This window comes from Meles meles, chromosome 6 (assembly GCF_922984935.1).
Source record: "Meles meles chromosome 6, mMelMel3.1 paternal haplotype, whole genome shotgun sequence".
In the NCBI taxonomy this organism is placed as follows: domain Eukaryota; kingdom Metazoa; phylum Chordata; class Mammalia; order Carnivora; family Mustelidae; genus Meles; species Meles meles.
This window is the reverse complement of record NC_060071.1, coordinates 6,124,269-6,138,479: the sequence shown is the minus strand read 5'-3', so window position 1 is coordinate 6,138,479 and position 14,211 is coordinate 6,124,269. Positions and strand designations below refer to the sequence as shown.

The window sequence follows — 14,211 nt, the reverse complement described above, 5'->3', positions numbered from 1 at the left end:
TGGTTCCAGGATAAGTTTGAGCCCTACAGGTTCAGGATGAAGAATTTACCTAAAATAAATAAATAAATAAATAAATAAGGTGGCACCTGGATGGCTCAGTCAGTTAAGCAGCCGCCTCTTGGTTTCAGCTCAGGTCATGATCTCAGGGTGTGAGATTAAGCCCTACAATGGGTTCTGTGCTCAGCGGGGAGTCTGCTTGGGATTTTTCTTTCTCTCTCTACCCCCACCGCCCCTCCCCTTGCTCACATACTCTCTCTCTTAAAATAAATAAAATCTTTTTTAAAAAAATAAAAGGGTTTCTATAAAAATAAATAAATAAATAAATAAATAAAATCTTGGGGAAAAAAATAAATAGAACTAAAATTTGCTGCTCTGAGAAAAATAAACTGGGTACTGGAGAAAAATACTTATCATTATATACTCTTGGTTTGCCTTTTGAATTTTGAACAATGTGTATGTATTATTTCTTCAACAACAGTTTACGATAAATAAATGTACACTAAAAATCAAACAAAAATGCTTCCTATTCCAATTTAAGAGCATCTTGGGAATGTAATTTGGATAACCATTTCTCTCTGATGCAACCCTGTCAGTCTCCACTATCTTTCTTACTGCTGTAATAGAGTCGAAGAACTTTCCCTTATTAAACTAACTTGCATCCTTAGAATAAAGACAATTTGGACACAATGAATAATTCTTCTAGTATGAAGTATTCCTGAAAGGGAAATTTCAGAGCTAGAAAAGAACTTATAAACTTGTACACTTGATCTTAGCCAAAAGGCCGAGAAGCGATCAACTTATAAACTTGTCAACTGAAACACACAAACAAAGAAGAGCCGAAACATAAAATAAGAACCTTTAAGCCAAAAAAAGCATAAATGATTTAAGACCGCACTACTTATTATTAGGACAGATAGAAACAAGAGCCAGGTCTTCCGACTTCTTGCTATAAGTGATTATTGGCTAAGATCTTCTTTAGTAATTCTGTACCAAAACTAATACGCTATTTTGAGTAATATTTCTTTTGAGAGGCTTTTGGATTACTAACAATTTACACAGCAAAATACACTTAAATAGTGTGATTTTTAAAAATTCTTAGTTTAAGAAATGACTTACGCGGCGCTCTGGGTGGCTCAGGTGGTTAAGCAACTGCCTTCAGCTCAGGTCATGATCCTGGTGTCCTGGGATCAAGTCCCGTCCTGGGCTCCCTGCTCAGCAAGCTTCTCCCTCTGACCCTCCCCCTACCAACTCTGTTCTCTCTTTCTCTCTCTCAAATAAATAAATAAAATCTTTAAAAAAAAAAAAAGTTTTAAAATCTAGGATTCAAAACATTTTTTTTTAAGATTTCATTTACTTATTTGACAGAGACACAGCGAGAGAGGGAACACAAGCAGAAGGAGTGGGAGAGGGTGAAGTAGGCTTCCCGCTGAGCAGGGAACCAAGTGTGGGGCCCAATCCCAGGACCATGGGATCATGACCTGAGCCAAAGGCAGACACCTAACAACTGACCCACCCAGGTGCACCAAAATCTGCATTCATTAAAAAAAAGAAAAGAAAGAAAGGAATATCTTATGCAATATAGAGGTTTTATTGTACTTAACACTTAAAAATTCTACTGAATCTATCACAGAGTCAGGTTTTTTAAAATCCTTTCGTATTTCATCCTGATACTGGATTAAGTGCCTTGTTGTTGAACTAATTTGGGTATTTATGTTTTGAAGTCAGCTATTTCAAATACATTAGGAATACAACTATGTATATCTTCTAAAAACAAGTTGGTGTTTTCTGACTTTTATCCTCAATATATTAGGCCAACTATTTATTGATTTCACTGTGTTTTCAAGGATCAAACCACTTAGTTCCTGTTATTTCCACATTTTATCTATCTTCCCAAATCCAATGCCTACTATTTAATAAATGTCCATTACATTGTAGGGTTAATTTCTTTTTATCTTGCCAATATTTCATTTCCTCCAATAACTGCATCTCTATTTTTAAACTACATTATCACTATTTCTTTTCTAATACACTTATTATATGCCCATTTTTATAGCATTCTATAGTTTACAATACTATAAAATACAATGTCACAATTGAATCCTATAATCTATTATTTCTAAATTCAGATGGTAGATCCATGACTCAAATGTAGTTTTCTGATTCTAGATCTTAAGCTCTTTCTATTATGCACATTGACTCTCAATGTCCAATCTGACTCCGGTGTTTTAAGAAAGCTTTTTAAATCTTATCTTAGAGACAATTTTTCTTAGATAATTTATACTGTTGTGTACAATATGTGAATATAATGTAGGAGTTTTTAAATTAATCATCTTAAATCATTTTCTGAATGTAAAATTTACATTTGTAGCCAGATTGTAATTGTTAATGAGGTTTTAATGCAAGCTTCTATTTCAATGCTTTATTCAAGTCACTTAAAGGAAGCGTAACTAAAATTTCACATATAAAGTGATAGAATTAGGGGCCAGTGGCTGGCTCAGTTGGTAGAGCATGCAACTCTTGCTCTCAAGGTTGAGTTTGAGCCCCATGTTGGATGCAGAAGTTACTTCTAAGAAAAAAAACTAAAATAACAGAATTGTACTAAATTAACGGTTCCCAAGTTAAAGTCCCTACACAGCTCAGTTTTCCTAAAGACAATGAAAAGATTCTGTAACCCACAGGACACCTGGGTGGCTCAGTCAGTTAAGTGTCTGCCTTTGGGTCAGGTCATGGGCCCAGTGTCCTAGAATGGGGCCCTGCATCAAGTTCCCTACTTAGTAGGGAGCCTGCTTCTCCCTCTGCCTCCCTGCAACCCCCGGCCCTGGCTGGTGTTCTCTCTCTCCACGTACTCTCTCTCTCAAATGGATAAATAAAAATCTTTTTAAAAATAATCAATCAGGGGCACCTGGGTGGCTCAGTGGGTTAAAGTCTCTGCCTTCAGCTCAGGTCCAGCTCTCAGGGTCCTGGGATCGAGCCCCGCATAGGGCTCTCTGCTCAGCAGGGAGCCTGCTTCCTCCTCTCTCTCTGCCTGCCTCTCTGCCTACTTGTGATCTGTCAAATAAACAAATAAAATCTTAAAAAAAAAATCAATCGATAGAGATCTGTAAGCTATTCTAATTTACATAAATCCTAAAAAAAAAATCAGATTTACCTATGTTAAGATTGCACAGACTAGGGGCGCCTGGGTGGCTCAGTGAGTTAAGCCTCTGCCTCCGGCTTGGGTCATGGTCCCAGGGTCCTGGAATCAAGCCCCACATCCGGCTCTCTGCTCAGTGGGAAGCCTGCTTCCCCTCCTCTCTCTCTCTCTGCCTGCCTCTCCAACTACTTGAGATCTCTGTCTGTCAAATAAATAAAATTAAAAAAAAAAAAAAAAGATTGCACAGACTAACTAAAACATTGAGTCTCTGTCTTAGGCTAGAATTACAAGTGAAAATTAAAAGTATGAATTCTTAAATGTCACTTGATTTAACAGTTGAAAATAATTTCAAAACATGGTATGATACTATAATTTGTAATAAGAAAATATTTGGTATTCATCCCTGTTTCTGGCATAGAGCTCCTAAGTGATAAAGGAATTTGGAATTTCCTAAATGATAAAGGTGACCTGTTTATGTTAATAAGGTGACTTTTAGAAGGCACCTAAAGATGAGGGCTGGTTGCCAGGGGAACCAACCATGCAACTGGAGGACTGGAACTTTCAGACTTACCCATGATCTCCAGAAAAACCCAACAAGTCAGTATCTGGAGAGCTTCCATGTTGGTGGACTTTGGAGAGTGGCCTGACTAGAAAGGGCATGGAAGCCCTTTCCCTATTCTTTGTCCTATAAATCTCTTCCAACCTTTTAGAGTAAGCAGGTAATCTAGTAAGTACCATGTTCTTCAGAAGAGTTCTGTGAACCACTCTAGCAAATTAAACCCAAAGAGGAAGTCATGGGAACCTCCGATCCACAGCCAGTCAGTCGGAAGCACAGGTGACACCAGCCCGGATTTGTGACTGGTGTCTATCGTCAGGTAGATAGTGTCAGGACTGAGTTAAATTTGTGGGTCACCTGGTCACTGCCCACAGAGAACTGAGTTAACTGCTTGGTGGTGGTGGAGGGGGAAGCACACACATCAGAACTGGTATCAGAATCATACATGAAAACCAAGGGTAGAGAGAGGTCTGGGTAGAAACCAGTGAATCCAAAAGCTCCAGGAGTTTTTATGGGTTGCTAGGAGCTTTCTTAGAGCACCATATGGTGGACATCTGGCAACTCTCACCAGTATCAGTAAAAAGACTGACAAAAAGATCTGCAGGATAGTGACTCAAAAATCCAGTGCAAATTCTCTTTGGTGGCCGCCATCGTTAGCTGACTACACATACCTGGATGAGGTCCAAGATTCCAAGTTCGCTCTCTGACGAATCCACACAGAACACAAAGTACAGTGTGGCATAGTGCCGGTAGATCAGCTTGTAGTCGGAGCCACCGATCAAACTGCAGAAGATGGGAAACACTTACATGGCTGTATCCTAAACATATCCAAGAGAAACCCTATGCCAAAGAATGAGAACGGTATGCAACAGAAAGGGGAGGCCAGGCCAAACAACAGGCCACTTCTACCAGGGGAACAGCAACCCAGTGTGGCAGAGGTGCCCAAAGCACGTTAGCTCACCTTTTCTCCTGCCATCCTCCCAGGAACCAAACACCTAAATGAGTGATATCTGAGGCACAACCATTCAAGAGCTTCCAAAACAGAATTGGGTCTCTTCCTCAGCAGCTCAGGTACCCACCCGACACCTAAGTACTACCTCAAGGGGCAACAGAGATGAAGGGCACCCAACAGTGGATACACAGGCAGAAAGCTGAAGCCCATCATTTACCTTCCACCTTCCAAGAAGTTACAGATGTTGTCATCTCGCTTGAGAACTAGATGGAAGGTCTCTCGAACAATCTGCTGTTGAATTTCTTCTGGCTATGGGATTAAAGAAATAAAAGTGAATCAGTAGCAGGGGGAGGCAGTCTGACAAATTACATTCCACGGACGGAGATGAACAGGGAGAGACATGCTTCCAAGCAGGAAAGATCCGAACATTTGCTACTGGTTTCCAGAAAAAATAAAAGTGTGAGTAAAGGAAAAATAAAAGGGGAATCTATGGAAAATGGATAAGACTCAGTTACAGGAATTAAGCTAGGGTATATTTACCCAGACATCAAGTCACTAACCATTACTGTCTTGATAGGTAAGCCTATACTTCCTTATAGTTAATAACCAAGGAAAGAAGTGGGGTGCCTGATGGCTCAGTCGGTTTGGCATGACTCTTGGTTTCAGCTCATGATCTCGGGGTCATGAAATCGAGCCCCACAATGGGCTCTGCTTGAGATTCTCTCTCCTTCAGACCCTTCCCCACTTGCACGCACTCTCTCAAATAAATACAATCTTTTAAGATTTTGAGAAAGAGAGAGAGAGAAAACAAGTTGAGGGGAGGGGCAGAGAGAGAAGCAGACTCCCCACTGATCAAGGAGCCTGATGCGGGACTCATCCCAGGACCCTGGGATCATGACCGAAGCTCAAAGGCAGATACAACTGACTGAGCTACCCAGGCACCCCTAAACCAATAAAATCTTAAAAAAATAAATAACCAAGTAAAGGAGAATTGATAAGCTCTCATAAAAGGTCAAAGAATAACTAGAAGGCCCAGTCCTGCAATATTTTGCCTTCCCCTAGAAAATATCTATGCCAAGGTAAATAACAAATATCAATGGGTCTAACCTTTCAAGGAGGGCAAGACTTAATTGTGTAATCGTGTTTTTAAAAACTGAATTTTCCATCTTCTGTACTGGTACTATGGCATTATATTTAAGATAGGGAGGGAGTTACGCACCAACAAAGTATTACTGACAGAAAAAGTTCTGTTTACGGATTAGAATTTTGAACAGTTGTACTTTTTTCCCCACTACCATACGGGAGAAAGTTCACCTGTAATGACACCTCTTGATTTCTGTTTATACAGAGGAGGTTCATAATAAGTATGGTTAACATAAAAAAAAAAAAAAAGGATGATGGGGGGCACCTGGGTGGCTCAGTCAGTTAAGCCTCTAACTCTTACTTTCAGCTCAGGGTATGATCTTGGGGTCATGGGATTGAGCCCCGCTACGGGCTGTGTGCCCAGCCAGGAGTCGGCCTCAGATTCTCTCTGCACCTCCCCCACACTCTCTCAAATAAATCAATCAATCTTAAAAAAAAAAAAAAGAGAGAGAAGGATGATGGGAGGAAGAAACTGATCATTAACACAAAAGTAACTGAAAGCTCTAGACCAATGCTCTCACATCTCAATGTGCAATGAATCACCTGGGAATGTTATTAAAATACAGGTTCTGATTTAGTAGGTTTGGGGTGTGTCCTGAGACTGCACTTCTAACAAGCTTCCCAGTGATATCAATGCTGCTGGTCTGGGGAATCCTACTTTGAGTAGCAAGGCTTAAGGAAACCTTCGGATTGGATTTGCCCTAAGAGTCAGAAAAGAGATTCAAGTAATGTTAATCCCTTCTTTCTAAACCATTGAATTAAAGTCTGAAATGGTTATTTAAAGAAAGACCCCCCAAAAAAAACAAAACAGGGAAAATGTCATTGTGGAGAAATTATTTTTCATGACTTTGACTCAACATGGATAAACAGTGGCTCCTCAGTATTTACTGAATACTGCCAAAGGGGCACCTGGGTGGCTCAGCTGTTCAGTATCTGCCTTCAGCTCAGGTCATGATTCTAGAGTCCAGGGATAGAGCCCCGTAGTGGGGGTCCCTGCTCCGGAGTCTGGTTCTCCCTCTGTCTGCCACTCCCTGGCTTGTATTCTCGCTATCCCTATAAAATAAGTAAATAAAATCTTAAAAAAAGAAAAAAGAAAACCTGCTAATCACTAGCCATTGTAAGTCTGAGTCAATCAGTCCCCATTTTCCTGGTTTCCATTTAAAGTCACAAAGCTAGCTCACTGATGCCAGGATGCCATAAAGGATTAACTCTGTGTACTTGGAAATATAAAACATGCTAGATATCAGCACTTTTTTAACCTGATGAAAACATCTTTCAAACTAAACCCTTTTATCTGACCCTAGGGAGAGGTGGCAGTGGTCAGGGGATGTGGTAATGAAACAGTGAAGCTAATTTCTCTTTTTTTTAATTTTTAAAAAATTTTTAGAAGATTTTATTTATTTAAGAGTGAGCACGCACTAGCAGGGTGAGGGGTGGAGAGAGAAGCAGACTCCCCACTGAGCTGGGAGCCAAAGGCGGGACTCTATCCCAGGACTCAGGATCACGACCTGAGCCGGAAGGCACCCCTAATTTCTAATTTCAACATAGAGGTGAACTACTACTTACTTACATAACTCAATGACTTTAGCAATCCCTCATATCTTTTAGTTCTCTTAAGTTTTCAAGGTAACTTTCACTCATGAGCTAATGTGGTTCTTATAAAAATCCCATGTTCTCCAAAGAAGGTTTACAAATGGCCAATAAGGACATGCAAAGATGCTTGACGTCATTAGTTATTAGGGAAATGGAAACTGAAACCATAATGAGAATCCACGTGATACCCAATGAAGTTTCTAATCAAAAAGATAATAACGGGGCGCCTGGGTGGCTCAGTGGGTTAAAGTCTCTGCCTTCAGCTCAGGTCATGATCCCAGGGTTCTGGGATGGAGCCCTGCATCAGGCTCTCTGCTTGGCAGGGAGCCTGCTTCCCGCCACCCCTGCCTGCCTCTCTGCTTACTCATGATCTCTGTCAAATAAATAAAATCTTAAAAAAAAAAAAAAAAAAAAAGATAGTAACAAGGGGCGCCTAGGTGGCTCAGTGGGTTAAAGCCTCTGCTTTCAGCTCAGGTCATGATCCTAGGGTTCTGGGATCGAGCCCCACATCGGGCTCTCTGCTCAGCAGGGAGCCTGCTTCCCCCTCTCTTTCTGCCTGCCTCTCTGCCTACTTGTGATCTCTGTCTGTCAAATAAATAAATAAAATCTTAAAAAAAAAAAAGATAGTAACAAATGTTGAAAGGGAGATAGAGAAATTGAAACCCATATACATTACTGATGGGAATGTAAAACAGTGCAGCCACTTTGGAAAGCAGCTGGGCAATTCCTCAAAACGTTCATCATAAAGTTACCAGATAACCCAGCAATTCTACCCCTAGGTTTATAACCTAGAGAAATGAAAACATATGTGCACATAAAAACATGTACACAAATGTCCACAGCAACATTACCCACAAGAGCCATAGGGAGAAACAACGGATAGGCAGTCAAATGTGGTTTATCCATACAACGGAATATAACTTGGCAACAAAGAGGGACGACAAATTAATCCATGCTACAAGCTGGATTAACCTTAAAAGGATATTAAGTGAAAGAAGGCAGTCATAAAGACCACATACCACATACTGAATACCCTTTATATGAAATGTCCAGAATAGGCAAATTTAAAGAGACAGAGAGTCGACTAGTGGTTGCCTAGAGCTGAGGGAGTTAGGAGGAAATAGGGAATGATTCCTAATGAGGAGGGGCTTCTTTCTGGAGAAATGGAAATGTCCTAAAATTGACCATGGGGATGGTTCCACAACTCTGTGAACGTACCGAAATCCACTGAACTGTATAATTAAATAGGTGAACTATATGTATGTGATTTATTTCTCAATACCACCTAAAAACTAAACAGAAAAATTCACACATGCAAATGCATACACAAACGGAATCGTGGTATTGAACGTCAAAAGAATGATTTAATAAAACGTAATCTAGCTCAAAAAATTCTACGAAAAAGGTAAAATTATTTTGTTCATATCTATTTGACCAAAAAAAAGGGGGGGGGGGGAGAAACACAGGGTCCATACACACGGGGTAAAAAAAAGTGAGCTGAGGCCTGAACAGGAGTTTTCTAACTCTTTACCCTCTTCGTTTCACCAATTATGTCTGTAATATTTGGAAACCTTGCCACGAAGAAATACAACCCTGAGGGCAGGAGACAAACCAGGACGTTTGTGCTTTCCCAGAGGAGTTTCGGGGAAAACTCAAATTCACCTTATCATTTACTGAGCCCTCGCGCGGCAGCATTTATACTTTCTCAGCACTTCCTACTCTTAAGCTGACTTTGTTCAACTCTACAGGAGGAAGGGGCATCCAGTCCCTGGGCAGTCCCAGCCAGCACTGAAGCAAAATAAGCCCAAGGAAGCGCTTCTGCAGATCTCCTGGCCGCAGCAAGAACGTTCAGAAGCTGGCCTGTGTCGTCCTACTCCTACGACCGCGCTCAACGACCGACTAGATTAAAGGGACTTCAATCGGTCGCGTGTTCAGTGGGGCACACCCCCGCCGTCATTCAGCGAGCCCTGAGACCCAAGGGGTAGTTTCACCAAACGGCAGAGAGATGCAGGGGTGCAGGAGCCGGTGAGGGAGCGCGGGGTGGGACAGACAGCCCGACAGCCGCCCGGGTCCCGCAAGGAGGGTGAAGAGGGTGAGGGTCACTCCGGGTGGGAGGAGCCCGAGGTGGTCGACCGGCCGGAGTAGCCGAAGGGAGGGAAGGCGGAGCGCGGGCGCTCCGAAGGGACGTGACGAAGCTGGGCCGCACTCACGAAACGCTGGTAGAAGCGGACCAGCCGCGGCTTCCCGTGGTTGTTGAAAACCAGAATCGCTTGAATCATCTTCGCCGGCCACGTTTCCTCAGCGCCGGCAGCTCCCACAAAGCATCTCCTTCCGTCACAACACGGCCACTTCCGCTGGGTGCGCCGCGGAGGGAGGCCCGCGGAAACGCGCCCCCGCGCCCAAGGGCCCGAGCGCAAAGGGTCCGGCTTCCCCGCACTGCGGGGTCGTCGGAGGGCTCGCCGGGGTCGGGCGGGTGCGGACCCGGGGCCCGGCCGGGGCGTCACTTCGGCTGGGGTCGGCTTGCCAGTCCGGGCCTGGCCAGGGCGCGAACCGGGACCTCCGCCGCTCGCCCGGACGGAACGTTTGTCGCGGATTCCCCCTGCGGAACACATCAAAAGCAGATTCCCGACGCAGAAGCTGCCAGAAGCAGCCGCGCTCCCAGGCGACCGGGCGGCGGGAGCTTTCCTCTTCCCGCCGCCCGCGCGAAAACGTGCAAGTCCTGCTTTCCCCGTCACACTTGCAGGACGGTTCGCACTGTGCAGGTGCCGGCTCATCTAGCCACTGTCCGCTTAGGGGAACGTTTAGTTCATCTTCGTTTTTCCGTGGTCTGTAGTGAGTGGGGGATTAAGGACTCTCAGTGCAAATCCAAGGGGCGATCCCAAATGGTAGATTGTGTTTCTTCTTCGAATGACTTAGTGGGGGCGAGGGGGAGCCACGTCCCTTATTGCAGCTAGAGCTACACGTTGGAATCCCCTGTCCAGAGGACTGGCAGTGGGCATCAGAAGCCTTTAAAATACATAGAATATTAGGCCCAGCGTTTCCACTGTTAAAATTTATAATAAAAAGATTGTGGACGTGTGAAAAGCCCCGGGAATGTGCATCTCAGGGACCCTAGGTGGTTCAGTCCCTTAACCATCTGCCTTCAGCTCAGGTGGGGATCCAGTCCCGATCAGGCTCCCCGCTCAGCCTGCTTCTCTCTCCCTCTGTCTGCCTGCCGCTTCCCCGCTTGTGCTCTCTCCCTCTGACAAATAAATAAATAAAATCTTAAGGAGGAAAAAAAAAAAAAAAAAAAAAAGAATGTACATCTCAGCAGTGTTAACTGCAGGGGAAAATGGAAAACAAATTATTCCCAAACGAGTTATTTGTTAAATGCCTTTTTTGGCATGCCCATGAGAAATACTAAAAGGTCATTGAAAATAATACTGTGAAACGTTTATGGTATAGATAAGTGTTCTTGGCCTATCTGTAAGTGAAAGATCACATAAGGTATGTACATGGATATCCCACTGTGTAAAAGACTGTAAGTAGATACACCAAAATACAAATAATAATCCTGTCTAGTGGAATGTCGGCATCACGACGTGTTCAGCACTGCCCTGGTTATAACCCTGGCTCCGGGGACCACCTGCGTACTTTGGGCAAGTGCCTTCATCTGTAAAACAGGCATAGTATCAGTTTCCTTTACTATAAAACTAGGCTCTTTTCTACTTGAAAAAAATTATTCCACTTAGACGGTTATAAATACAAAATCAGTTACTGTTTGTAAGCACTTGGAGCAATGCACGGCATATAACTGAGTGGTACAGAAGCGATTTAACAAAGCAATGAAATTTGATGTTTTTTATTTTTCGAATTTTCTAAAATAAATATGTATTACTCTTGTCGCCAGATTTTTTTTTTTTAAGTTAAAAAAATATCCAAGAGTTAAGCATCTGACCCTTGATGTCAACTCAGGTCTTGATCTCAGGGCTGTGAGTTCAAGCCCTACGTTGGACTACACCCCAGGTGTGGAGCATACTTAGAAAAAAAAAAAATGAAATCAATAAATATGCACTGAAACTTGACAAAATGTTTCAAATGTTGAGGAGAAATAACAAAATACTAAAACAGAAGAGTAATAAGGGAGACTTAGCTCTACCAACTATTAAAACCTACTATGATAGTTCAAATTGTCACTATAGGGAGACTTATTGAAATAGAATAATTTAAGTATAAAATAACTTTAATATGTGATGTAGGAGACATTGTAACTTGAGAGTGGGAAGGAAGCCAATATCTATATTGGGATAACTGGTTAATAATTTGAAAATAAGCTATTCAGTTATCTCACTTCCTACCCTTTCACAAATTAAAGGCAGAGTGGATTAAGGACTTAACTGTGAAACCAGGTAATAACCAAAATGAAAGAATTGAAACAGAGTATCTAACATCTGAAAGGAGAATATAAACCTAGAAGCAATAAAAAAAATCACAAAAAGTCAACAGATGTATCTATATAAAGATTTTATGTTTGTAAAAAAATCAATTTTTTTAAAACAGAAGTTGATAAAATATGGTAAGTTGTTATAGTTAAAATATAAATAACCGAAAAGACCTCCACCTTCAGTATATCAACAGGCAAAGAAACTGAGTAAGCAAAGAGGAAATATATCTAGATAATGAACAAGGAAAAAATCTTTAAGCTCACTATTAATGGGGGAGAAACGCTAATCACAACGTATTAATTTTAAAGTATTGTTTTACCTTATCAAATACCCTTTTTCAAATGTTATTACACCCCATTCTGGCAAAGGTAGCATGGAAATGGTCTCTCCTACAGTGCTGGTGAAATTATAACTCAGAACAAACCTTTTGGAAAGCGGTTTGACAATCTAAAAAAACTTTTGCAGAAGACTCCTAGATTCCCAGTAATCTGACTCCTGGGAGTCTGACCCTAAAGAAATAACACCAAGATACAAAAATATGGTGGGGGGGCAGGACAGGGAGGGTGTATGGGTGAGATTTAGGGAACTATATAATCTAGAACCCTTATTGACATGTTAATTATATTACTCCAAGTAGGAGTCAATTAATTACCCCAAAATTGGACAATGACACAGCTGCTAAATGGGGGTCAATCTCAAAAAACAATGGTTATGAAGACTCTGTAGCAACATGGGAAGCGATTATATAACATTAATTGAAAAAGGATTATCGCATTTTATGCGTCGGTATGGTATAACAACCAGGGACACAATATTCCAGGAGCAGGCCCCACGCTCACCTCCATGGCTTTTCCGGTGCTCATGTCTTGCTGGAAAGTCCCTTTTCTCCTCCGTCTACCTGGACTTCTTTCCATCTCCACTCCCCTCGCTACACACTCTAGCCTCTCACTGTGACAATTAAGGCAGTCTCCCAGTTGGGCTCATTGTCTTCGGTGTCTCTGCAGTCAAATGATCTTTGATAGAAACCAATCAAATTGTACCACTCTCCCCAGAATCAGTGGCTTCCAAGAAGTTAAGGATAAAGTCCTAAAATACTTAACATGCTAAAAATACCATGCCTGATGTCCTGCATCGTCTCGAACATCTCCACCCGTTCTCTGAGCTCCAGCCACAAAGGCCTTTGCCTTCCTCCATCCCACTGTCCTTCCCCTCCTTCTCTCCTTCTCTCCTTCCTTCCTTCCTTCACCTCTCTCCTGCCCATTTTTTGTCCAGGGCTTCCCCCACTGACACATTGGACCTCCTTTTATGGAATGGTGGCCTGCCTATATGACCTTGCCATACCCTTTGGCCCCAGTGCTATGGGCAGCAGGATGCCCTCCCTGGGTGTCTCTACTAACAGTCAGTATCTCCAGTCCTCCTGCTGCTTAACTGCTTCCCTGCCCACCCCCATGACTGAGGTCCCAGCACACTCAACACCCAGCCAGCCCCATTCAGACACAGGACACCAGGGAGGCAGCTTCTATAATTGTCGAGGTGAGAGGTCACAGGGATCTAAACTAAGAAAAGAGCAAAAAGAACACAAGAGATCCGTGAGCAGACCAGTAAGCCGTGACTTCAGGTGGCCTCACTGAAGCATGAATCCCAAGCCTCATAGCCATATGGTCAAGCCCAGGCTCAAATATGCAAGAAGGTAAATGAAAATTGGAACCACGATAAGTCCAGGAAGCATAATATTACCTGCTCAACTGCTAATACCAATGGAACTGATTTCAGCCTGGACAGATCAGCAGTCAAGGGTTTAGGCAAGTTCCCTAACGTCTAGGGATATAACCCCACTTCACAGGGCCAGGACTCCTCTGGCCCCCATGTCCAAGGTTCTTCTGTAGGTCAAGGAAGCAAAGGATGGTGAGGCGGGGGGCAGGTGGAGAACATAAGCTTGGCTTGTCACAACCCCGGATTTAAATCCTGGCTGTGCCAGTTATTAGCTGTGACTCTAGGGAAATTGCCTTAACCTCTCCAAACCCCCTTTCCTCCCCTGTAGTATACACGTGAAAGCAGAATAACCCAGTGAAGATTATAGAGTTTGAAATCGGACTGCCTGGTTGAAATTCCTCTCTCCTCTATCTACTACAGATGGAGTCTCTAAGCCTCAGAATCATATGAAATTAAAAAAAAGGGAAAAATCACACATACCTCCCGGGATTGTTGGGACAGTTAAGTAAGATGTTGCAAGTGCTTAGCAAGTACAGGTTTCCCCCACTATGGAAAAAGTACAGCATTCCTACGAACCGTATGAGAGGCAGTGAGGAAGCACTGACCATTAATTTCCACAAGGAAATGAGCATTCTCTTGGGCTTTTCTGAAACCTTAGGGCACATCTTGCTAATACATGCACAAAATCCATTGCAGT

General features: G+C 42.7%; 1 protein-coding gene and 1 pseudogene across 3 annotated transcripts in view; both read right to left on the bottom strand.

The window, feature by feature from the left end:
- The window catches only part of AP3S2 (adaptor related protein complex 3 subunit sigma 2), a 52,895-nt gene extending 43,077 nt beyond the window's left edge, over nucleotides 1-9,818 (bottom strand). The window contains exons 1-3 of one of the 3 annotated variants that reach the window (XM_046008187.1): nucleotides 9,588-9,818; nucleotides 4,859-4,950; nucleotides 4,361-4,472 (exon numbers count right to left, since the gene is read on the bottom strand). In XM_046008187.1, coding sequence (XP_045864143.1) covers nucleotides 4,361-4,472; nucleotides 4,859-4,950; nucleotides 9,588-9,656 — 273 coding nt within the window. In that variant the 5' untranslated portion in view covers nucleotides 9,657-9,818. The other 2 variants (XM_046008188.1, XM_046008189.1) reach the window with 2 other exon arrangements.
- On the bottom strand, nucleotides 588-793 carry LOC123945238 (annotated as a pseudogene).
- Nucleotides 9,819-14,211: the final 4,393 nt, after the last annotated feature.